This window comes from Magallana gigas, chromosome 10 (genome assembly GCF_963853765.1).
Source record: "Magallana gigas chromosome 10, xbMagGiga1.1, whole genome shotgun sequence".
In the NCBI taxonomy this organism is placed as follows: domain Eukaryota; kingdom Metazoa; phylum Mollusca; class Bivalvia; order Ostreida; family Ostreidae; genus Magallana; species Magallana gigas.
The window spans coordinates 26,895,245-26,920,910 of record NC_088862.1 but is presented as its reverse complement, the minus strand read 5'-3'; the positions used below and the strand labels follow the sequence as shown (position 1 = coordinate 26,920,910).

Below are 25,666 nucleotides of genomic sequence, written 5' to 3'. Positions count from 1 at the left end.
CCTTCGGACACATAAAAAAAAATAACACTTCTTAACATTCAAAAATGTTATTATTGCAATTTTTTTTTAGCATTTCCCCAAAACATATTTTTTCATATTTTCTTACTCTGTTGACAAATCATCTGAAAAAGTTGCTTGATGTTATAAGAAAATGTATTTTAATAAATGTGAAATAAAAAATTGAATGAAAACAATTGCAAATAAACACAAAAAATATTTTAAATTTTATTTGGTATGAAAGTTCCTCATGTAAGGGTTATCGTTCCTAAATCCCAAGGCCCAAACACCTTGGGGACTTTCATTTCTGAGTTGAAGAAAATTTCCTAAATATAATGTTGGAATGATAAATACATGCATATTTCATAATAGACTTTGCCCTGTATAAGTGAATATATTCGCTTTAGTGCAAAACTAAGTCAAATAAATAAAGGGGAACATTGACTAGGCTAATAGGATTTATGTATCCCAACCTGAGAGAAATTCAAAGCAACCCTCTCATCCCCGTTAGGTGTCGATATTAATGTGCATTAAAGTATATTATAATTGAAATATTTTCACCTGTTTAGAATTTTCTTTCACGGTATTCAACCAAAAAATACGTTTTAGAAATTTTTGGAAAGTTAAAAAATTTATTGTTCTCAACGGGAATCGAACTCATGACCTACTGGTTTGTAGTGAACCCACTAACCCACTGCGCTACGGTGTAACATATCGATGATGCCAAAAAAACTCTTTAAAAATTTATACTTGATTTTATTGTTTATTTCGATAAATAATACCACACAACGTGAAGGTGTCACATACCACATTACTTGTAAGTAATGAATTTTCCAATTATCAAATTAAATCTATCCATTTAACAAATTTTTCAAAATAGCGGTCCCCATACAATTCACCTCAGTTTAAATCAGCCAGTACCGGAAATGCATGTTTCCAGATTTACTTTTTTGCGTACTGCGTCATCAAAAAGTGGTGTATAGAGCCACCTTATTAAAAATAACATATAAAAAATTGAATTACCATGAAGTTGGCCCCCACTTTTTTGGGAGCATATAACCCCCCCCCCCCCCCCCCCCCCCACACGGATTAGGAGTTTGAAGATTTCGGAAAATTCCTAATTTCCTTTTTTTTTTTGCTTGTCAAGATTTTTTGGATGAGTCTGCCCCCCCCTTTCAAAAGCGATGCTTCGTGCCTGAAAAGAAATCATAGTGGTACTTGACATTTTTTTGGAAAGAGAAAACTTTTAAAAGGCCCAGCGGGATTTGTCCTTGGAAACTAATAATAAAAAAATGAATTGAGTACCTTTAATTTAGACGGGAATATCATTATATCAATTATATCTTTCTTTTGACAATGAATGTGTATTTTCCGAGTTACACAGTTATTCATGTAAACAAGGTTTATCTCTCTTTCGACACTACATATACAAAAACAGGGAATGTTTAATTCATTAAAAAGTGCTGATGCTTCGATGAAATCTATAGAAAAAATATTAAATACCTATAATATTAAGCGAAGGTTATATACATACATGTATGTTGTAAATTTCAACCGGAGCTCATTTCTTTTATATTTATTCTAATAAAAGATGAACTCTATATAAACACGAAGCAGCAGTACTTTTCAGAATCTACTAGATAAGTAGAATTGAATCAGCATTTACACTTTTAATTCAAATAAGGGTGTGTCCTTGTAAAATTGAAATTTGTTTATGACCTCCATTCTGGAGAATCATGAACACATATTACGTGACTGTCCATTCTGAGGACCACACTAAGTGTCATTCAAAATGGCATTTACTTTATACATGCTGTTTCATTTGATATTAAATTTATTTAGACAAAAAAAATGCTTTCTTTGGTGATTCATTCGGGATATGAAGGTAGCGACATTGCAGGAAAAATACATAACCCGCGTTAGCGTTAGTGGGTTATGTATATTTTTCTGCAATGACCGCTACCTTCATAACCCGCATTTTTATTGTTTATATTAACATCTTTCTATTAACAAATTAATAAATTGAGCGTGAGAGTAAGTAAAATTCACTTAATTACCGTTAACGTACATAAGTACGTTAGCTAAAAGAAACAGCCAAATCGTCTCCTGTGAAACCATGAGTCTGACATCATCATGGTTATTTCGTGCAGTCCGTGATTTTTCTTAGGTAGTTGTAGGTTTTGACAATTGGATAAACAGGGCGTGTCAATTTCAGCCCTGTCACTTTCTTGTCAGTTTCAGCTGCTGTAAATTTCGACCAATCGATAAACGGGGCGTGTTTATTTCAGTCTGGCTGTTTCTATAGAGCTATAAGTTTCCGTAAGAAATAGAGGGAATAATCACTTAGTAGATGTAAATATATCATGATAAAATAACTTTACGTAGATATTTTGTAAAAATCGATGCATCGTTTTATGAACGTTTAAATCCGTTCATATTTTTATAATAAGCCTTAGCAGTGCTGCGTGACATTAAGACTAATTATATTTGTCTATAAAAATTCAGGATAATGAAGAGTTATCGAACATTGCTGAGGATCGTTAAATTGTTTCGTTTAGTAAATGAACAAAGTTTTGTAGAATAGAAATTAGTAATATAAGATTTTTTTTCTTTTTTAGAATAACTTCGGATACCTTTTTTTCGGGAAAATTGAAAAGTTGGATCTAAAAAGAAAAGTTTGCATGAAAACCTTGTTAAATATTTGATTGTAATGTATAAGTAAGTATATCGGTAATGTTTGAAAGGGGCGCGTCTTTTAACCGTTCATTGTTTTTAATTGTGGTTAAAAGACGTGCCGTATAAGAGGATTTATATAAATAAGTACAGACTGTACATCTAAAGCATGTTATGTGTAATTATTGAATTGCAGCATACTTAATTCAATCAAAATTTTGTGAATTGAACATTGAGTTATTTTAAAAACCATTTTGTATATATAGTTTAACATTTAAACTTTTCTTTCCAAACGGGGTAAATCGTTAAATCTTGTAAACAAACCTTCATCCATGTTAAAGCCAGAGAAATGAGAACTTTGTGTAACATATTTTTGGCGATATATGATGCAGTTAGACTAAAAAAAATTTCATCAACAATAATTCATTTTCATATATTGAGCTACTTATTGAGAAAGTTATTCGTTTATTTTCCATTTAATTCTAACCTATTCTAAGAAGGTGGGGGGAAAAGATGGCGCAAATGCCCATTCGGATTAGTAGATCTAGTGAAATACAATTTTGATTTTATTTTCCCCCAATTAAATATATTATAATAAAACTTTGCAAAAGCAAAATTTCTAACTATAGTCAGTTTTTACTATATTTAACAAAAAGTAAGAATTTTTTTTATCTAAAATTGTTGGTGGTATATCGAACCCGTAACATAAACACCCTAGATATATAAGGTTAGCTTATGCCAGGTGCTCTAACCACTAAGACATTTCAGACACAACAAATTGGGCTTTTTAAATATTATGTGTGACTAAGGCCACGAACTACCGGACTTGTATTATTTTTTCAAAACGTTCAAATGTTGGGATACAAAATGATATTTTTAATATATAGTGGGTCACCTCTCCACGTTTTTGTTGATTGAAATGTGTTTGTTTTCCAATAGACCTTAATTAGACTATGAGAAAAATATGGAGGACAGACCCACTCTAGAAAAGAAAATGCCCTGAAGTTCTAAAAAATGACAGTATTTGCAGGTTTTGAGACGCACACGCCTGTTTGAGTCAATATATTTCAAGTACTGAACATACATATAGGTTAAAAATCAATGATTCGTCAAATATATTGTTTTCAATGATTTAAAAAGAACCCCATCAGATTTATTGATACTTTAATTTTTCAGTAGCCTGTCCGACCGCGTATGGGCATTTTACACGCCTTATCCACCCATCTTCTTTTATATATATATATATATATATATATATATATATATATATATATATATATATATATATATATATATATATATATATATATATATATATATATATACACACTCATATCATACCTTGACTACAGGAGAGAACATAAATAGGCATTATGCCTGCTGTTCAATCCATTTCAATGTATTTATATACTTGAATAAACTACTTCTTAAATCAAGGGTATGCCCTTGTAATATCGAAATTTGTTGATGACCTCCATTCGGGAGAATTATTAACACATGTCACGTGACTATATTCAGGGGACCACACTTAGAGTTATACAAAGTAGCATTAACTATACTGTTTCATTTTATATTACATTTACACCATGATAAAATAACTTTACATAAATAGTTTGTAATAACAGACGCATCGTTATATGCACGTTTAAATCCGTCGATATTTTCATATTTTCATAGCAACAGAGCTGCGCAGAATGCTGAGCAACAGCCAGTACTTTGTGCATGCTCAAAGTGTGCGCCGTCGCATGGCGTTCTACAAAATATTTCAATGTTCTAGTCGATCCCACCGCGACAAATGAAGATGGCGTTGCGTTGTTGCGGCTCTGTACGTAGGAGATTCCTCTGTGTGTGCATTGGCGTTTTACCTATATATTGCACTAGTGACTTAATTAATTGCAAGTCCAATAAATTCAAATGACGCATAATTGGGGCGCAAGCGGGATTTGCTTATTTATATTCAAATATTTAAGCCGTGCAATTGCTGAAAATTATGTAAATATAAGTCATTAGGAATTTCTTTGAATATTATGAGGTGATTATTTCGGTTGGGGCGTGGTCAAATCTATCATAAAGTTCTTCGGGGTTTATTGGATTTGATTACACACCGACCAAAATTATCACCTCATAATACTCAAGGAATGATTCTCTTTTCTTTAAGTAAAACAGTACTTTTACATTCCTTATCAAAATCAAAGTTCTACAGACACGAAAATCTATCGTGCTTTAGATACATTAGTGACAGGTCTTGCGCTACAAAATATTTCAAAATTCCAAGAATTCAAGCACTTTTCCTAGAAAAACTTGGCCATTCATTCAGTGAACAATATAAATAACAACGCATGATTTTTAATGCATAAAACACACACACACAAAAACACCCAAGTAAAACAAAGGTCTTTTATTCGTTTTCTCGAAGAAACTGCAATTCTTTAACTGTGAAGCAAATAAAATCAAAAATGAGAAGAAAAAAAAGGAACAAATAGTTTATTCTTTATTCAATTTACACCGCCCTCTTCTCTCCACGACTCTAGGTTCATTCTGGATCCCGAGCTTGGATCGGCGCAGTTCATTGACGAGCTACAAAAATCAAGGTTATTTATCAAATCGCTTTTCGGTGCAAGACGATCAATGGTACAGTGAAGAAGCAGGTTGAACATTTATCAATCAAAATCAATTTCATTTTGAGAAAGAATGAAATTGATTGAAAGTATTTTTTTATGAATATCACAGCCACATGTATTTAATAAACACAGAATTGCAAGTATTATTTGTATGATGTCTGTGCATTTATGTATATGTCATTTGCCAAATATTAATCTTTCTCTCTCTCTCATCTCTCTCTCTCTCTCTCTCTGAATGAGTATGAAGAATTTTATGATAGTTAATAACAATCAATAGTTTAATTAAATTACGTTGAACAGCGGCGAATTAAAAAAAAATGGAAGTCTGACAGACCTTCACCAAAACATAAACCAAAGCATTGAGAACTATTGTAATTTAGCACTACACTACTGTAACTACTACATGTACCAGGCACGTAGCATCAGGGGCGCAAGGGGGGTCACCCCCCCCCCCCCCCACTTTTTCTCGCAACAACTAATTTTCTTAAATTTACATATAAAAAATTGAATTATCATGGAGTCCCCCCCCCCCTTTTTCCTTTTTTTTTTGCTTGTCAAGATTTTTGGATGAGTCTGGCCCCCATCCCCTACACTTTCAAAAACTATGCTACGTGCCTGACTACTACACTAAGAATTGTCAAAAAGAACTTCCTCGGATTATTTTTTACAGAAGTTTGCTTAAAAGGCACCGAGAGTACAGCAACACCCCTCCCTTAAAATGGTTTTCTCTCTTCATAGTATGCATATTTAGTATCTATTTGTTAATAGTTAAATTTATATCTAATACTCACTCCTGATTCAGTTGGAAGATATCCTGTGGAATTTCAGTCAAAGGGTCATAATCTTCTGAGAACACCTCACACAGTATCTTACCGAAGGTCATGGATTTTATTGCCAGGATTTGCTCTGATACAATCAAAGAAAGAAGAGGAGCACAATCAATTTCACCATCGTACATGTAATATTAGTATTAGAGGCCGTTTACGAGCCATTTTTTGTGGAATGTTTAATATTAGAAGTAGTTGTGGTTGTGAATTTCAATCTATGTAAAGATCTTTTTAACATTTTCTTGCATGACTCATCATTTTTTAAAAATTCAATATTCAAAAATTAATTATTTGGTCAATAAATAAAAATTCAATGATAAAAGGTGTGTGTTTTTCCAGATAAATAAAAGGCAGCTATCAAATCTTTCAAAAATTTTAAATTTTACCAATTATCAACATGACGATCCAAGGTATACCAATTTATAGTTTAAGTAGGCTGGGTGGTGAACAAATTAAACATTAGATCTACCTTAAACTTTCACATATGATATCAATGGCCATAAACTAACATTTAGTGAAGACAAAACCCAAATATTTTAAATGTGAAGTTTGATATTTTTTTTCCATTTTTATACAGAGCTCTTCTTCTTAAGGAGATTAAAAAAGTAAAAAAAAAAAAAAAATGGCCATGGCCATCGAGCCCTCTTAATATTAGACTACAAAGAAGCTGTCACTTTGTTATCTTCGCAAACCAAGGGTTTTCTGTAGATCTAAAACTTCTTTGCTTGCAAAGACATCACTTACTTTTTGTTCAAATATTATTGCAGCAAAACGTGCTCACCTGGAGAAAACCTGATATTCGGATGAGATCGGGTGTTTTCGTACCAGTACCTGTCCCCGTACTTCAACAGCTGGAACTGACTGGCGATGATACAGCCGAACAGTGGCCCTACGATCCCGTCCGAGACGCTCCTTTCGGATATTCCGGCGGCAAACAGGTCGATGTCATTGATGTTGCTTTAAAGTAAATGTTGGAGAGACGGTCTGGTATGTTTTTGGACATTTAAAACTCAATACCTACTAGAAGCTAGTTCAATTCATTATGAATCATTAATACATGTACTTATTGTGGAGTAAAATTGGAAAACTGTATATTTATTGCTTGACTGATTAAAATGTCTAATTGCCATTATTGAATTGAGCTATAAATACTTTGCATGTATAAGTACATGGACTTGGACAGCACTTGGTATAGTCTTAGATATACGCGTGCAGAGTCGATTGCACTAAGTGCAGTGTGCATCGCAAAAATGCTCTCTATTGTTTCAACTAAAGATTTATTAGTTAAGATTTTGGGGGTTTTTTCTGTCTTCAAATGAATGGTCCAAAAAAATCAATTATCGATCATAAATCAATCAATTAACCATTAAGAAACAACAAACCGATAGGTGAATTTTGATTCCATGAATTATGTTCTTTAATTTCGTGTGCAGATAGGTTTGTTTATGAGCCATTGTAATAATTCGAGAAATCAATTAAATCATGAAGACCATTATTATTCCAAATTTAATTACTTTATTCAGAGAAATATTCGCCCCCGTTTTACTATTAGCCCTTTTCGACCTTGTTTTCAGCCATCTTCCCAAGTGAAGGGTTTCTGATCCTCTCCGCTCTACATAGCGGAGCGGATCAGTAACTCTTGACTTGGGAAGAAGGTTTCCAGCGGGCGAATCTAAGATTGGGCGAATTCCAATGTTTTTTTTAATTTTATCTCTCTAAAAAACAACTAGGGCGAAAATAACACGGGGCGAAAATAACGAGGGGCGAAAAGAACCCTGTGTACAGTATCATTGTATTTACCCATGGTAGAGATCCATCAGTATCCTTCTGGAATCTTCATCATGGTCTGGGAGGCCCACAAATGGTTGCTGGCAGATGTGTTTGTATTTGGTGTAAGGGGCCAAGCCATGGTCTCTGCCTCTTTGAATGTTAAGTGCGGGCAAATCTAGGCCTCTCCCATCGCTTTTAAAAAGTCTTTCTCGAATTGCCTCTTCAAAATCTCTGTGTTCAAAATATGAAATAATGCTCACTTTATTGCAACAAGTACATGATTGTATGTTTGTATAGATCGTTTTGGATTCACTTGAATACAATAATTGTAACATTAGTTTGAAAAATACGGTGTTACGGTTAGGGTAGCTACAAATGTAGGTAATATCTCCTGATTTGCTTCTATAAAGCTCGGTACAAGTACACGACAGTTTATTATCTATAACTAGAGCATCGCAGCCCCTCAGGCCTCTACGAAAATCAGAAATATGGTTTTCTGAGCTCCAGAAAAAAAATGTTCGAATCGGTCTATAGCGGAATGGTTACCTGTCTATACGTTTAGAAGGCGTTGACATGAGCATCTTCGCCACAGATTTCAGATCCTTGCCGTCGTTCGCCACAATAAGGCTGGTGTCCAACAAGATGTCATCTATCTTATACTTGATGTCGTTCACCGTCAACTGGGCAGGAATCTGTAGTATAAAGAGAACTAGTCTAGTACTTTTTTATGCCCCCCCCCCTCCCCCGACGTTGTTTATTATTAATATAACCAAATTACTTCAAGATAGAAAGTTTAACTTTTCATAACGATAAAAAAAAATTTTAAAGTCAGGTGCCTCTATATTTTTCCTACTGTATGATATACACAGAACGGTTTTTAAGGGGAAAGCGAATGGAATGAATACAAAAAATTAAGAGACAATCCCGCAGAATGCATTAAATGGTGCATTAATTTACTATAAAATCTTGTGTAAATTGCAATTCGCAACATGCACTAAACTGCATGGCTGAACAAGGAGTTAGAATTCATTGGTTTAAAAAATACTATAAGGTTCTTTTTTAATTACATACGCTAGATTCAGGTTAAAAAGAGGAGAGAGAGGATTCAGGTTAAAAAAAGGAGAGAGAGATTAGAAATACCGCCGAATGTGCAAAACGGAATGCTGCTGTGGTGAACTCGTTTAGCATGCTGGGGTCAGCCGTGTCATAATACACATAGCGGGTCTCTTGACCAGGAGTAGTGGAATATAGTCCATAATACAACATATTAGAATGTCCGATAACTCTTGGGAGCCAGTCGTTGTACGTGATATGTTGGGTTATCGCCCCTAGTATTCGCCTCGTTTCCAGGTAGATCTTGTTGGACGTCCAGTGTGGATTCAGAAGTTTGAGTTTTTTTGCCACCAAGTTATGGAACCGAAGAAAGATAGTGTGCATGAATCCTAGTGTGGGTACCTCATTGGCTCTTCTGTCGCCTTCAAAACATCATCATCATCATCATTATCATCATCATCATCATCTCAAAATCACTTTTATCATCATCTCAGCATCACTGAGAAAAATTTAAAATAGCATATACATGTTACAATACTTTATATAATACTAGTATACTACTATTTCATATGCTAGCAACATCGCATAACAAAATGATAGGAAAACTCTTTGATGAAGGAGGCTGGCTGGTCAACAAATTATTCACCATATCTTCCTTAAGTGGAATATTAGCTTGATTTCTAAAGTCATAAAGTAGTACATGTGTATTTAGTAAAGAAAAAATCTTAATGTTTTATATTTATACAAAGCTTTCCTTGTAAAGGAAAATTAATTGATAAAGTCTAAAGATGGCAATGACCATCCAGCCCTTCCTCTTAAAACCAATTTGAAGAAGATCGTATGTTTATCATTAAGCCTTCTCAATCAAATAGAAGAAAATATCTCGCATATACCTGCTAGCTGACAATACGAGTCTGTCTCATTCCCGTTTTTACAGTCATTAGGATTGCCCCTAGGCAGTGACCTGCCTTCGTTTGAAGTCGTCATCAGTCCTGAAACAGAACTGTACATACACTCGTACAGCTTTCAAAAATTATTTCTCATTTTTCTCTCGCCATACCAAAAACGTTTTTCTTCTTCTTTGACATGTATAGTAAAATAATGTCCCGAGTCCAGCCAAAAAAAAAAAAATGCTAGCAATAAATCAATTATATGTATGGAATTACTTTTTTCGCTGCATGGTTTTTCTAAAGGCATATGTATTGAAAGGTTAGATCTAGCTATTAAAAATGAATTAAGGATCTTGCATTAGTTGAATGAATTACATTTATCTCAACATCTAAAAGTGTAGAACTTAATCAACTGATCTTTATGTTTAAAAGTTTCTAACGTTATATCTAATGTTAAAAGGTTTTTTTCATATAAACCATACAGCCATTAACAGTCTCTCGATCTTACAGCATTATGAAATATTTTCTAATTTTAATATCTGATATTTTTCTAAAAATTTTTTATACCAGTTTTTTTTTTATTGGTTTTGTTGTTTTTTTGGTTTCATGAGTTTATTAATTTTTTTATCAAATTGAATCACCATCTCTGTGTTGTTTGATAAATAGTCAAATATAACACGATTCTTTTCTCTATTATTTTTCATATCAGAAAAAACTTAAATTTTTTTTAATGGAAATGCCGTCATCAACATCCCTATGTGCGTTTTAAAGGAAACCACATGGAAACAACTGTGCTTTCCGAAAGTGAAAAACTACAAAAATCTTGAATCTTGAAAAATAGAACACTGACACTTTTGAAACCTCGAACGGGTTTCCGCGTTCATGGAGACTTCGGAATCTGGAGGTAATCATTTCCACTGCACGGAGAAATGGTGGAATCTCCATGGTTGCACATGGAAAACCAGTTAAAAACTTGTACATGTAGAAAACATATGTTTCAAAGTTGTTTTCCTAAGGTTTCCCTGGATTGGGAAACCACAATTTTCACTTAGTGCCGAAAACTAACATTAATTATAGGCCTAACGAAATAGCTGAGGAACTGTTGCGCCACAGGAAAATTAGGTTGACGGACCACGGTCAGACACGAAGTAACGTAGAGAGGGCACATTATGGCAACATGATTTTATATTTATTTCAAAGTCACAAATTCCTTTCCAACGAAGAATTTGTTATGGCAGTGAAAATAAAATATCAAAGTAAGTTTAACTTAATTAATCAGTTGTAGAAAAATGCCCCTGCTCCCAAAACTGTTTGGAGTTGGCTTGCCTCCCATTCTCTTGGACAGGAAACTCGTTACATTCCTTTACCCATTAAAGTCGTTATTTATTTTTTTTGAAGGCCCCCCCCCCCCCGTGCGCAATTTCCATTGTTAAATGTACCTTTTACATATACATATTCAACAGTCAAAAATCTCACCATATACCCCGGCCTCCATCGCCTTGGATACAAGGTAACTGTTGCCATACACGTTGCCAAGGTCTATGAATGACGTCAGCTCGTTAATCTGCTCCCTGAAATCTTTCCCTAAAAATAACACAAAATTTTAAACTTTGTAAGAAAAAAGAGTTGTGACAAGTAACATTTTCAAAGTTCTAGATCTAGATTTAAAACATTATTACCGTTTTTTTTTTGTGTTTTTTTTTTTGTTTTTTTGCTGAAATCGATAATCATTCACTTTTTACCAAAACATGTTAGATAGACGTATACTAGTAACTACAAATGACATTATTCTTACATTTTAATGCAGGTGTTTTAGCTTTACATGTGTATACATGTATCAATGCATGTAGTACTTTATACTCGTACTGTTTATATTTGGTATCACTTTTATGCAACTTTTTTGTTATCCAGAACTTATACACATTTATTTCTATTTTATTATAAACTAAAATATAACTCGTAGATGTACTTGTTAAAAAAAAATCTAATCACGTGTTCAATTACTTGCTCTATTTATTATAGCTAACCATGCATGCGCGGATCTAGTGGGGGGGGGGGGGGGGTCGGGGGGGTCCCCCCCCCCTGGAAAATGAAAATTTATTAAATTTACATAGTAAAATTATCGCGAAAATATGCCTCGGACCCCCCCTGGCAAACACAATTATCCTTCGGACCCCCCCTGGAAAAATTATCTGGATCCGCGCATGCCATGTGTACAAATATATGTACTATTTTTAGCTTACCACGTGTGCAGATTGATAGCTTACCGCAGGACTCTGGACGGACCGGTTCTTCTGCGGGGGCGGATCTCATGAAGGGCATACATTCCTCATCCCCACCCACGTGACGAACCAGCGGGAAACATCCTGAACTATATTTAATATCACTCTTTTAATGCATTATTTTATTGATAAAACATTATAAATCAACTTCGATGCTATTCTTTCCATGCATAATTCTATGAATTGATTATTAATATTTCTTTAAGTACACCCTGAAGTATATATATACGAGAACATTCAAAAGCGGATCGGGGTAAAGTGATCCGAGGCCTATCTCCGGTAATTTTACTAAGTGTTTTTAAGTTTGAATTTTCTAGGGGTGGGTCTCTAAACCCTCTAGATTTGCGCATGGCATCCTTTTATCGAACATTATCGTTAAAACATTTCTAAGCAAACACCACAAACTGTTATAAAAATTCCAGATCTATATATATCAATTGAATATTTCTTTTAAAAAAAGAACATTCTGTACTGTATTTGATAATAAAAAAATACTCTTACGTAACATTGTGTTAATGAAGCATTCAAAGAGAAAAACACTAAACTATATTTGACGCATCATTCTTTGATGGGTTATTCCTCCTGTAACTTTTTATTATGCCTTAACTTTTCTAAGAAAATCTTAATATCAATGTCAGACATCTTAATGGATGTAATGGAGTTCAATATTGCACAAGAACCTGCAGGATGAATTAAAATTCCTCCTTACATAACGTAGGTAACTGTGTTTATTGCTCTTGGAAAATAATCTATATACTTTTCCAAGAAATTGCCAATTCAAGTTATTTATTTTTTGAAATTTAAGATTTCATGGGGTAATCAATTCTTAACGTACCTGATGTTATTTTTATGTGAATCAGCGCAGCATTGTGGGATTCTACCATCTTCATCTACAAAGAAAAATTTTCTTGTTTATTTATCTATATTTTACAATGCGTTAATCATATTGAAAAAAACCCCATAAAACCAAAACATTGAATTATTGACTATGTAAATTGTACATCAAGTATTGAAAACATTACTAAGGTAAATTCTAATCCTTTTATCCGTCAGAAAAGATACTAGATAGATAGATAGATAGATAGATAGATAGATAGATAGATAGATAGATAGATAGATTATGAATAAATAAATATTTAAATAAATGTAGAAATATAATTAGTTAGATTGATAGATATCAACAATAATACGAGAAAGAGAGAATAAAAAAATAGAGAATGAAACACAGATGGATAGTAATAGGGGGAAAGGGATGAATCGATACACTTGCCCATAGTCGGGGTGAAAGTTAGGTCGTGGTCCAGGAATTGACCGAAGCTCCACAAAAAGAGCGAGTTCTGATCGTCGTTCGGCGTCTCGTTTCCCCCGGCGGCAGAAAACAGGCGCTCACTGATATCTCGTGGGGTAGGCATAGCGGGGTTCCGTCCCCATCCTCGGGGCATCGAGTGCTCTATAAGGAGACATGACGTCAGTATTTTTTTTTTTTAATTTATTCAATTTTACATGTTTTTATTTTGAAAAATGGGTAGACGAGGGCTGGTGAAATTGAATAAGATCTTATCTAATTTATTGCAAATTTAAAGACGTTTTCTTTGTTTGAAATCTATATGTCCAGTGTGCAATGCGACGAGGTCGAAACATGGGACAACAATTCGTAATATAAGAGCTGGCGTTTTCACGCAGTTTTGCAAATGGGCCAAACGATTCCAACACGTTCCTGAAAAAAAATAATGGCCGGGGGTGCTTTTTATGAATATAACTGACCGTCTTGATACTGGGGCGGGGACATCCTTCTTTGGACGGTGTTGGAGGCCCCCCATCGTGAGTTGATCAGGTTATTACAGACCCCGTCGGCCGTACGGTACCGTGCCGACCTCGCCCAGTCACAGTTTGGGCCCTCTTTTCTGTTGCAGACGATGTGGTTGAAGTGGTCCTTGTAAGGCGACTGGGGGAAGCTCTCAGGCGTGGCCAGGCTGAACGTGTTCCTGGTAAATAAAAGCAAACACGTCGATGTCAAAAATTAGGGAAAAAGTAATTATTGGTTCATGTTTTTCATTGTAAACACAGTTGAAGCAATTGTTCACCGTATTTTTTTTTATTAGTTCACAATCGCTTTTCTTCCTTTATTCTCTCTCTCTCTCTCTCTCTCTCTCTCTCTCTCTCTCTCTCTCTCTCTCTCTCTCTCTCTCTCTCTCTCTCTCTCTCAAACTTAATTCATTATATGAATAAGAATGATAGATTGTTTTATTAGTTAAATCAATAGTTTGTTTATATATGTCTGTCATATACTTACTCTCTCTCTCTCTCTCAGTCTCCTATTTTCATTTTCTCTCTCTCTCTCTCTCTCTCTCTCACTCTCTCTCTCTTTTTTTTTCTCTCTCTCTCTCATTACATGTCACAGAGCTGCTGTGAGAACTCCCGTAGGACGCCCCATCGCCGGATGGACTCCCTTGACGTGGACGACTGTTTGTGGAGGTTGGCGAACACGGATTGGCGGACGTTGTGAAAGTCGATGTTCTCTTCGTCACACACCACTGAAAAAGAATTATTAATACATAGGACCATTTTATCAAGACCTTGGACTTTCGATGGGACGTAATATACACCGACTAGTAGTCATCCCTCAAAAGCCAGACAAATCTTGTTGATTTCAAAAAGCCATGGCTGAGTGGCTTACAATGAAATCGACAAGCCTACGTCACACTGCTGCTTGACACAACTATCCAAAATCCAAGCTCTTGTTAAAATGGTTCTAATTGACTAACAGCAGTTTTACACATTATGAAATTTCATATACGCTGAAAGTGATTCCCAGGCACGAAGCTTGTTTTTGAAAGTGTGTGTGAGTGTGTGTGGGGTAATTCTTGTATCTTCAATTTTACTATTAAATTACTAATTTTCATTTTCATTTATGACATGCTCCCCAAGGGGGGGGGGGGGGGGCAACTCCGTGGTATTTCAAATGTTCATATGTAAATTAAGAACTGTGTCTGCTTCGAAAAAAATGTGCCCCCCCCCTCCCATGCTACGTGCCTGATGCGGAAAATCATTGTGTTTGCTAACACAGATTACTGGAAAACACAAATGGAAAACATCTACTTACTCTGTTAACTACCTCTTAGAACTATTTTAACAAAAGCTGGAACTTTCGGTATTTGTGTCACAAAGCAATGTGACATAGGCCTGTCTATTTCATTGCTGACCACTCAGTCATATCTCTTTGAAATCAACCCGATTTGTCTGGCTTTTGAGCTAAGACTTTGCAATCGGTGCATATTTCACTTAAACTGCGTCATTTTTAACTTGTGTTGACGCTAGAAATAGATAGCTACGTCCTACTGAAAGTCCAAGGTCTTGATAAAATGGTTCAATTCACGGCGACTTTTTTCTGCGTTTAAACTAACCATTAGTTTGTTACAGGCGAGATATTTTATTGTGTGACAAGACCTATTTTGATAATATTAAGCACTTTCGAAAGACAATAAATGTCTGGTTCGCAAACACTCGCAACAAATGCTCTTGTGATTTTTCCCAAAAATTTCTTGAAGGCGAAAATCTAATTTGTTTTTAAGTCCAATATATAGGTGAACTAGATCCAACCATTTAACCCGCTGCTTTTTATGATTTCATGAGATTAAACAAATCCAGTCTATTTTGATTCCATTGAAAAATGATTTATCAGATCTAATGGCAGTCGAACACTTGTGTTAAAGGCCTATGTTTTGTAAACACGCTAATGTACAGCAACTGAGCAAGAAATCTCTAAAATGCCTACCAAAACTTATCGAAACACAGGACCAACGTTTCGTTAAATTTGATTTTAAAGACCATTTGGTTTTTGATTGGGTAGCCTTGATCTAATTAATCCGATGAGTTAACGTCAAAAGAACTTTTGAGTTTTTGACGTCAAGTGCCTTACGTTAACGTAACGTACCATGTTGAACATAAAATTTACCTCCGAACTGCTTAGATGTTAAGCAACATCTTTGAAGTTGCCTTTTTTGCTTTAAATTAAATCCATTCGATATTAAAGTGAGGCTTAATACTCAGTTACTTACGAAAACTCTGAGAGTCATTTTACATGTAACAAGACCTTGGATTTTCCGTAGAAGTAACTATGTATTTCTTGCTTCCAAACAAGGTAAAAATTATCCTGGTGACCGTTCATGCTAAATATGCATTGATTGTGTAGGCTCAGCTTGGAACCATTTTAACAAGACATTGGACTTTCGGTATAGGACGTAACAATCTATTTCTTGCGTCAAAACAAGTTAAAAAGTGGCACTGGTTTAAGCGAAATATACACAGATTGTGTAGTCTTAGCTCAAATGCCAGACAAATCTTGTTGATTACATAGAACTATGCTGAGTGGCTGACAATTAAATGGACAGGCCTACGTCACATTGCCGATTGACACAACTACCCTAAGTCCAAGCTCTTGTTAAAATAGTTCTAAGAGTCCGACAAATCTTGTCGATTAATTTCAGTGATCTTGGCTAAATGGCCGACAATGAAAAAGACAGCCATACGTCACATTTGGCACGTTTGACACAACAACCCAAAGCCCAAGCTTTTGTTGAAATTCTCCTGCTATGCAGTGACTGACGTACCTTTTGGCTGAGGGAAACAAACATCTTCCTGAAGTATGCTGTTGACATCCTGTCTCAAATCTTCCATAAATTCTTGCCATGGTTCCGACCCTAGTGCGATTTGTACTAGGATTGCCAGGTAAAGTAGTGGTGAAAGAAATAATTTACCTAAAATAAATAGACTTTATCTAAGGAATAAGGAATGCTTCTTTGACTGTTTACTTATTAGGTGATACTTTTGGTCGGGGCGTGATCAAATCCAAAAGTGCCCGAAGGGCTTTATGATTAATTTGAACATGTCCCGACCGAAGTTTTCACTACATAATTATATTCAAAGAATGATTCCTTTTTACTTGTATTGATATAATTTTCAGCAATCGCACGATTAAATATTTGAATATAAATGAGCAAACCCTGCTTGCGCCCAATTTATACGTCATTTGAATTTATTGGACTGTATAGTACAAAATCGATACGTAGTGTTATTACAGTCAAAGACACTGAAATAAAATAAGTATTCATTTGTCAATTCAGTGTTTTGTTTTTATTGTTTGACATTGATTTTCGACGATGCTCTGCCTTGCTTAGCTTCTATGTTCCTTTCTCTTCAGATCATATGAGCGAAATGATGATCTAACAAGAGCAATAATGTACCTCAACCCCTAATTTTACCCTTCCTCCCTTTTTAAAGAGAAAGGAAACATCAAATAGGAGAGTTGGGGAGGTTTATTACTATATTGCAGATTAAGGAAGATAATGATGCAAAAATAGCTTAAGATTGACACGTGTGATGGAGTTGAAGAATGTAAAAAGAAAATAGTTAATACTAGCACAAATTTTAATTAGTTGTGTAGCTCAAATGAATTTTATTTTAAATGTAAGAAAATTAAATCTGAAGACTAAAGACAAGCTGCATTTTTATCAGCAATGACCACCTTCAAGTTACTTACCTTTAGTTAACATAATTTAGCTGTCAGAATACTAGTTACATGTAACGAATAAACTGTAGTAAAGGATATTTATTGATATTTAAAATCTAACTAAATATTTGGGAGTATCACATTGAAACCCCATATTGCATGTTGAAGAAACGATTTAGATATCAGTGGAACAAATCAAATGATTTTTTTTCTTTAGGGAAAAAATATCGGCAAATTGAGCTGTATCTTTAATGGATCTTATAAAAGAAAATGTTCATATCAAAAGTAGATCAATGGGCCGCGGTAGGTTTATCTTTGTGAGTGAAGATCGCCTCTCAATAGTTAAATTGATTTTTGGGGTGTCAAGGTTGAGATTATTTGCTACATAATCTTTTGATTTTCTTTCTGCAGCCAAATCAATAGATGATGCATGTATTTTTGGCTGCTGTTATCAAAAGAAAAAAACCCTTGTTTTTCCTGGAAAATCGATTTGAAGTTTTATCAAGTAAACACTCGTCAATTTAAATGACCTAATTTAGGGATTTATTTTACCAACTGAAATATACAATTTGAATTTCTTTTCATTTGGTTAATTTGTCTCTTAATCATGCATTGATACTCTAAATGTAAGATTGTTCGAAAATTTACAAGAACGTACAAGAAAGTTGCATTTGAAATTAAAATAGAGTGGAAGTGGGGTTCTGGGAAAGTATAATTTTTAGACTTTATTGATTTATTTTATTTCTCTCTAGAATGAAAGATAATATGACTATATTGAAGTTTTACAGTTTAATTTATAGGATTTTTCTTTACACAATGACAGTTTACAAATACAACAACATATCTAACATTTGATGTAGATGTGAGCAATTTATTAACTAGCCCTCTTCAATCAAAAGTAAATAAGATTATGCCTATTCAAAACATTTTTCATATAGTATAAAGCCCACATTATGAAAACGTCTATTGTTTATAATAGCATTATTTACCGGAAGGAAAATGTAATTTGAGAGCGAGAACCTCCCCTCCTAAAAAAAAAAACAAAAAAAAAAAAACAAAAACAAAAACAAAAACCACGAAAAAACCCCCGATAAACAGAAGACAAATAATCAAGCTATCAGTAAAAAAATTTGTCCCTTTGATCTTATCATTCTTTGTTATCTCCATCTGTTTACATACATGTACAATGTACATAGAGTGTAATATTGCATATTTAATTTTTTTAAATACTTTTATTAGTAAAATATGCTGTAAGTATGTATACATGTGTAGGTAAGTATAGAAAATCGCCCTTGCTAAGAGTACATTTTATTATCTTAAGTACTTAGTAAATAGCTGTGAAAAGGATAAACTCTGTCCGAGATTTTTGAACCAGAAATTGTTAGGGTTTCTTTAAAAATATAATACTTCATTGCTAGAAAAATTATGGTTTTAGGTAGAGTTGAGATGTGAGTTGGCTACTTAGCCGCTTTAGATGAATATCTTAATTTAAAATAGTAAAATGTTGATCATATTTGCTACTTACCTGCCATATCGCAGTCCTCGGGTGAAATGATTTAAAACAGGAGTCACAACAGGGAAATATCTATTTGACATCAATTAAGGGCCATTAGTCTTAAGCTATTAACATATAATTATGTTTTATCTTTCATCTTCAAACTCAGAAAAAATATTAAACTTCATACATTAGAAGTTCCCATATTGATTTGATAGTAATGCTAATGTCCTCGTCTGTTAATTTTAGTAAGAAATTATGCTATGTTAAGAAAAGGATTAGATAGTAGTTTTTTATCATCATAACAATATTTAGGCATTTATTTCATAGGATGTATTTCTAGACAGTGATTTTTGTCATGAAAAGTGTTGAGTTTTGTATTTTATTTAACAAGGGATTGAAATGTACATTATGATTGTTTGATGTGATATATTAATATAAGGTATTTGTTTTAATAATTCCTTTGAATCTTTGTTAATGAGGTCGTATTTTGTTTACGTGTGGAATAGTATCAAAAACATAGTACATGTTATTATATTGCTTGAATACGTCTGCATTTGACTTAGAAAGGCCGTGCCAATATTTATATGTAATTGGAATTAGATTTATACAAATCTAAGGTATCTTACAGTACATGTACAACACATGTAATTGTGTAAATTTCTATAAGAAAAACACCCAAACATTTAATCTTAAGAAAAGATTCAAAGCTCACATTGAATAAATGTCCACATCTCTCTGTCTCTCTCTCTCTCTCTCTCTCTCTCTCTCTCTCAAATTAACAACGTAAATGAATTTGATTGCAAAATAAAATAAAACAAACCTATTTTTCAGTAAATTTTCATTATTCATTATTCATAGCTTATAAGATTTGTTATAATTTATTTATTTATTTATAAGTAGAACAATAGTTTAATCCCAGATACAATGTTGTTGATTAATAAAGATTGTAATATATATGTTCATTGCACTGTATCTCCTCTTTTAGATTGATTGTAACGTCAGTTCATCCCCTTTTTTAGCAGTAGACATTTTTTCTTAAACTTACATATAATCAAAGTACTGAAGAACTGACGGGAGTTGATTTTGTCGATATTTATTTATTTTAAAATCAATGATATGTTTTTTTGCATGACAAGTACACGTATACGTAGTTTCTAATTTGAATTACGCATATTTTTATATTATGAATTTTTGAACTTTTTCGACTAGAATGTCGAGAAACTTCCATATGAATCATGTAAAATAATATTTAAAGATAAAATTAATTCAATCAAAGTATGTATCAGTGGTAGAAATATTTCTCGAAAATTGTATGGATCCAAGCAATATTGATCTATAAGCCTCGTTCAACCAAACGCTCGGCTGACACCGTAAATCTCCGACAAGGGTTTACGGAGACAGCCGAGCGTCGAGTTGAACGAGACTATATTGAACTCTGGCGTAGAAATACAAACGACTACAAAAAATATTTAAATTCTTCGTACCATTTAAAATCTGACTATTTTTAAGGTATTTGTAAATAAGTTTCCTTGAAAAACAATGCTTAAGCATACATCACATCGAATTCATCAATTATTTTCAAGAACTAAGTCTTGTCAGGAGCAATGATTTGTGCTGAGGTCCAAACACTGTTTCACTTTCGGTTTGTCCGAGTGACTGCATAGGAGAGTTGATTAAAAATCAACTCCCAAAAATTGACTCATCATAGAGCCCCCCCCCCCCCCCCCCCATGTTAAAAAAACCCATTTTGACTTACAATTCATAGTACCAATGGTTTCCAACCCCAAGTTATCGCGAGAATCGATGTAAATTTTCTGAGAAGCAATCTTAAGAACATCATACATTTTAAGTAAATAAAACGGTATACTTCGCGTACTTTTATTTCTCATGGGACTTTTAAAGAGTCAGTCGACACCAACGTGAACTTTGACGTCACAATAAGGGGAAATTACTCTAACCGAAGTTATTGTAAATCTGCTGAAATTTTCAAAAATCCTCTCAAAATCTTGCAAAGCTAAAGAATGAGGACATTTCTTCAGATATAGGAAACAGTTGTAACTTGCACTCATTTGGATGAATGCTCGTGAGGTTTGAAACCATTGGTACTATGAATTGTGGGCCAACATTTACTGACGCCGAAAAAATCTTTCGGATCAATGTGTAAACCTTTGTGACGTCACTCGATTATTTTTGATTGAGAGTGTACTGAGGTGAACTTTAGAGGTAACTCACTGTATGTCGTATACATCATGTGTGACATTAAAAAAATTGTCATGATTACAGGGAACTACTTGTCCGATTTACTGACGCCAAAAAATCCGTTGAATGAATGTGCAACTAGTCCGAATTTTCTATTCACACACGCCTTGCCGGTGGAGCTCGCCGCGCGCCGGCGCTGCGCGTTGGCGAGCTGCGCTCGCTATAAATTATTACGCGTTACTGGTATTTTACATACAGTGTGTCTGAGTGCAACAATCAAAACGGTTTGCCCAAGGAAGAGAACGTGGGAGCAAACCTAATTCCATTAACCTGTTCACTGTCTGGAAAATGCTAGTCACAGGTTCTGCCAGAATCATGCAAATTATTACGCGTTATTGGTATTTTACATACAGTGTGTCTGAGTGCAACAATCAAAACGGTTTGCCCAAGGAAGAGAACGTGGGAGCAAACCTAATTCCATTAACCTGTTTACTGTCTGGAAAATGCTAGTCACAGGTTCTGCCAGAATCATGCAAATTATTACGCGTTACTGGTATTTTACATACAGTGTGTCTGAGTGCAACAATCAAAACGGTTTGCCCAAGGAAGAGAACGTGGGAGCAAACCTAATTCCATTAACCTGTTTACTGTCTGGAAAATGCTAGTCACAGGTTCTGCCAGAATTATGCCTGGAACATGCATTATGTATATAACTAAGTGAATCTGCTTCAAAACATGTTCATTCTTCGAGGAATAATACTATATCATATGAATCTATTACGCATTCCAAATTGGAGCTTGACCGATGACTCTAATATCCAAGGGGATTCACATTATCAATAATGAATTCAATATTACCATAATCTAAACAAAAAAACAAAGTTCAATAAAACGATCCACAACGACCAGAATGCGTTCTAGATAATGTAATAGTGGCAGTTCATTCTAACATTCTCCGATGCATCACCCCAGCTAGTTTGGATCAGATGGGGTGCGCGCTCCACATATTCTCCGATGCATCACCCCTGGGAGTTTGGTTCAGATGGGGTCTACATGATTTGAAATGAGACCTGGCTTTTCATCATAACTCAACTCTGTTCTCACATCAACTATTTACAGAAAATTAAGGAATATGAGATGAATACTGTAACCTGAGGCTGCATCTTGGCTGGGGGAAAGTTGGTAACCTGTAACGTCCATTCCTAATAAAAAGTCAGTACACGCACACAACATCCTCAAAATGGCAGCTGCCATGCATTCATAAATGTGTTATGAAGCATATTTTGCTTAGACTGTACTTATAATGGCGAGGCCTAAAATTTATTATAAAATGATTTTTTGCAATGATAAATGCACCCTATCATCAATCTTGTTTAAGCTGTTTCAGAAAAGTGGGTTTTTTTATGTTTAAGGTAAAATCTGTTTTGTGTTTTTTTTGTGTCAACAAAGCTGGACATTACCTGTGTAAAGTAATACTTAGATTGAAAAAAGCAATAGTATGACTATCAATACAATATGGACCTGAAATTTAATCAATAAAATAAAACACTTTTCTTTCTATCCACTCTTCAAATGTGAACCCACAACATTAAAACCCATTCTTAAAGCTTTGCCTTTCGTAGAGGGAATCTTTGAAAGTCAAATGTTAAAAAACATTATACGTTTGTTTTTTATTCTAAATTATTCTTGAAATTCTTGCATTTATTACTTTAAAAGCTGTTAAAAAATGTCTATCATACGAAAGGTCAAACACAATTCTAGATTTGATAGACATCAAATTTTGACATTTTTTCCAAACCATCTAACATTTCTTAATTCTATGTAGAATTATAAGTATTCGTGAAGACTCGATCGATTTAGGTAGCTGTCAAGCCCTTTCCTCACACGTATGTTTATAAATATTCAATGAGTTGTAAAAAAATCTCTAATTACTGTATACAGTGTTATTTTCGCCCCGTGAAATGTTTGCCCCTCTACACTTGCAAACAGTCTTAAATTCGCCCAGACACAGTATGTTTAAAGAAAAATAATTTTAAAATTGAAATTTGCTAAGTCTTAAGCAAAAGGAGTAAAATAAAACGGGACGAACATTTCCCTGCATACAATTATGATATCACGAAATCTCATTACAACGAACTAACTAAAACAAATTCAAATTGTCAACAATACAATACTTGTATTTTCTTGAATGATGAAAAGTACATTTAAGTTACGCATGCGTATTACATGATTTTAGATTCACACATAAGTGCGGGATGTTGAACTTTTATTCTACGTTATAAAAAGTACTTTTACACAATAAGACATCTGAACATGATCTATCATTTAAGATGATTAGATAAGTACGTCTTTTTAATACTGCAATTGGATGTGGTAAGTATCGACAACGCCAAGAATATACTGAGTTTGTAACTATTTTGAACATTAAAGTTTATTTTGTTCTGCATACTAGTAGTTTTTGAATTATGCGAGCATCTTCTTGATAATTAAAGACAGATTGAAAAAGACGAATCGTTCATTATAAAATTGATTTCACTATTTACCACTTGTTCTCACATTGTAAAATTGTAAAAAATTGCCTACATCAGCTAATCTAACAAATATCAATTAAATCAATCTTAGCCGGCTGTATTACATTAAAAACCCACATTGCGTGGTCATGTAAAATTAAAGATATCAATACAATCTAAAATTAAAATCAAAGATATTTTCATTGATCAAGTTCACTCCTTTGTATATAAACGATTATTCATTTATATCAATATACACCTACTGGTATTGGCTATCAATATAAAGTACGAACTGACAATAACTTCAACACAAGTGCTCATTTCTGTTGAAGAAACGGTAAGATATTTAATTTTCCTGATATTGTAATCTATAATTATTTCCTATACAGTATTGAATCTGCTGGTGTTCCTTTTCATTGACTCTAATTTTTGATATACATTTCAATATATTACAATTGTTTTTATTAATTGGTAATTTTTTACTATGCATTACTGCATTAATGCAAGCATTGTACCAATTGTTTGTTCTAGTCAAGAAAAGACATATTTCACTGAACAATATGCTCTTTACGTGAAAAATAGCTTTAATCTTTCGCAGAGGATGTAATATCGTCATTTTCGTTGGCAGTATAAATCAACGAAATTAAATCCATGAAATCCAAATTTTTAACCCAAGTACTAAAAAATGAAAATTTAACCCAACGAAAATATGTGCTTATACAGTAATTCTCATTTCAGATAACTGTGTCAGAAGATGACGATGATAATGGTTCGAGGTATTCTTTTTGCCGTCCTACTGGTAGCTAGTCTTGTCGTGATGAGCCAGTCGCTTCCTACTGAAATCCCGACAGAACTTCCCTCTCCAACAACCCCGAGTCTTGCACCGTGTAGAATTTTCCAAATTCTCAAGTACGACTTTTATTAAGCAATAAGGAATCATTCTTTTTTTATTATAAGTTGATCAAAAGCACGCTTATAGTTATCAAATCCAAGAAAGCTCGAATGGCGTGATCACCCCAAACCATATATGATCACCTATTTATAGTCATAGAATAATTTCTATATATAATATTTAGCAATAAACGAATAAATACTACATAATGTTACCACTGACACAGACAATAGACCATGTATACATTTAAGGACTGATTTCAATGGCTACAACATTTATTAAAGTATAAACTAGCTAGATTAAGAAGTTTACTCTTTATAATCAGCAAATCAGGTTTTGAGTAGCGAAAGCTGCTCCATCTGAATCGAACGCTGAGCATAAATTGGAATATATATATATATATATATATATATATATATATATATATATATATATATATATATATATATATATATATATATATATATATATATATATATATGTATATATATAATTAATTGCGTATAATTTAATCTTCTGCTCTTGATTATAGTAAAAAACGTACACCTGACTTTTATATGAAATTAAATTATACGAATTCTAACGCAACATCTGCGGATTAAGACGTTTGTGTGACATCTGCAGCATTTTATATGCAATATCATTAAGTTTTTCAGCTGTTTAGGAAAAGCGTTGAGATTGAAATATTGTAAAGACAATTGAAACATTAAGTTTAAACATTTCTCGGTTCTCAAAGCGAATTTTATTTCATGCACTTTTCATGCACTTCAAAGGGTTGAAATACCGTTAATCACATAATCGCAGACGGTAAGATCCCTGTGAACAAACAACACAAAACAAAACTGTGTTTACATTTAACAGATTTCAGAATTACAGAACCTTTTGTCAATATTTATCCTTCTACACTGTATGTGTAATTATATATATTCACAAATATTTTCTATC

General features: G+C 33.7%; 1 protein-coding gene across 1 annotated transcript; it reads right to left on the bottom strand.

Moving 5' to 3' along the window:
* Positions 1-5,138: 5,138 nt before the first annotated feature.
* Positions 5,139-19,264, bottom strand: LOC117683867 (peroxidasin). The gene is made up of 15 exons (XM_034453937.2): positions 19,148-19,264; positions 16,724-16,870; positions 14,506-14,647; positions 13,878-14,098; positions 13,384-13,563; positions 12,949-13,003; positions 12,099-12,202; positions 11,308-11,415; positions 9,835-9,933; positions 9,029-9,363; positions 8,435-8,580; positions 7,919-8,119; positions 6,900-7,075; positions 6,083-6,197; positions 5,139-5,247 (listed from the first exon to the last, which is right to left on the bottom strand). The coding sequence occupies exons 1-15, from the start codon at positions 19,152-19,154 to the stop codon at positions 5,166-5,168; spliced, it is 2,118 nt and encodes a 705-aa protein (XP_034309828.2). The 5' UTR covers positions 19,155-19,264; the 3' UTR covers positions 5,139-5,165.
* Positions 19,265-25,666: the final 6,402 nt, after the last annotated feature.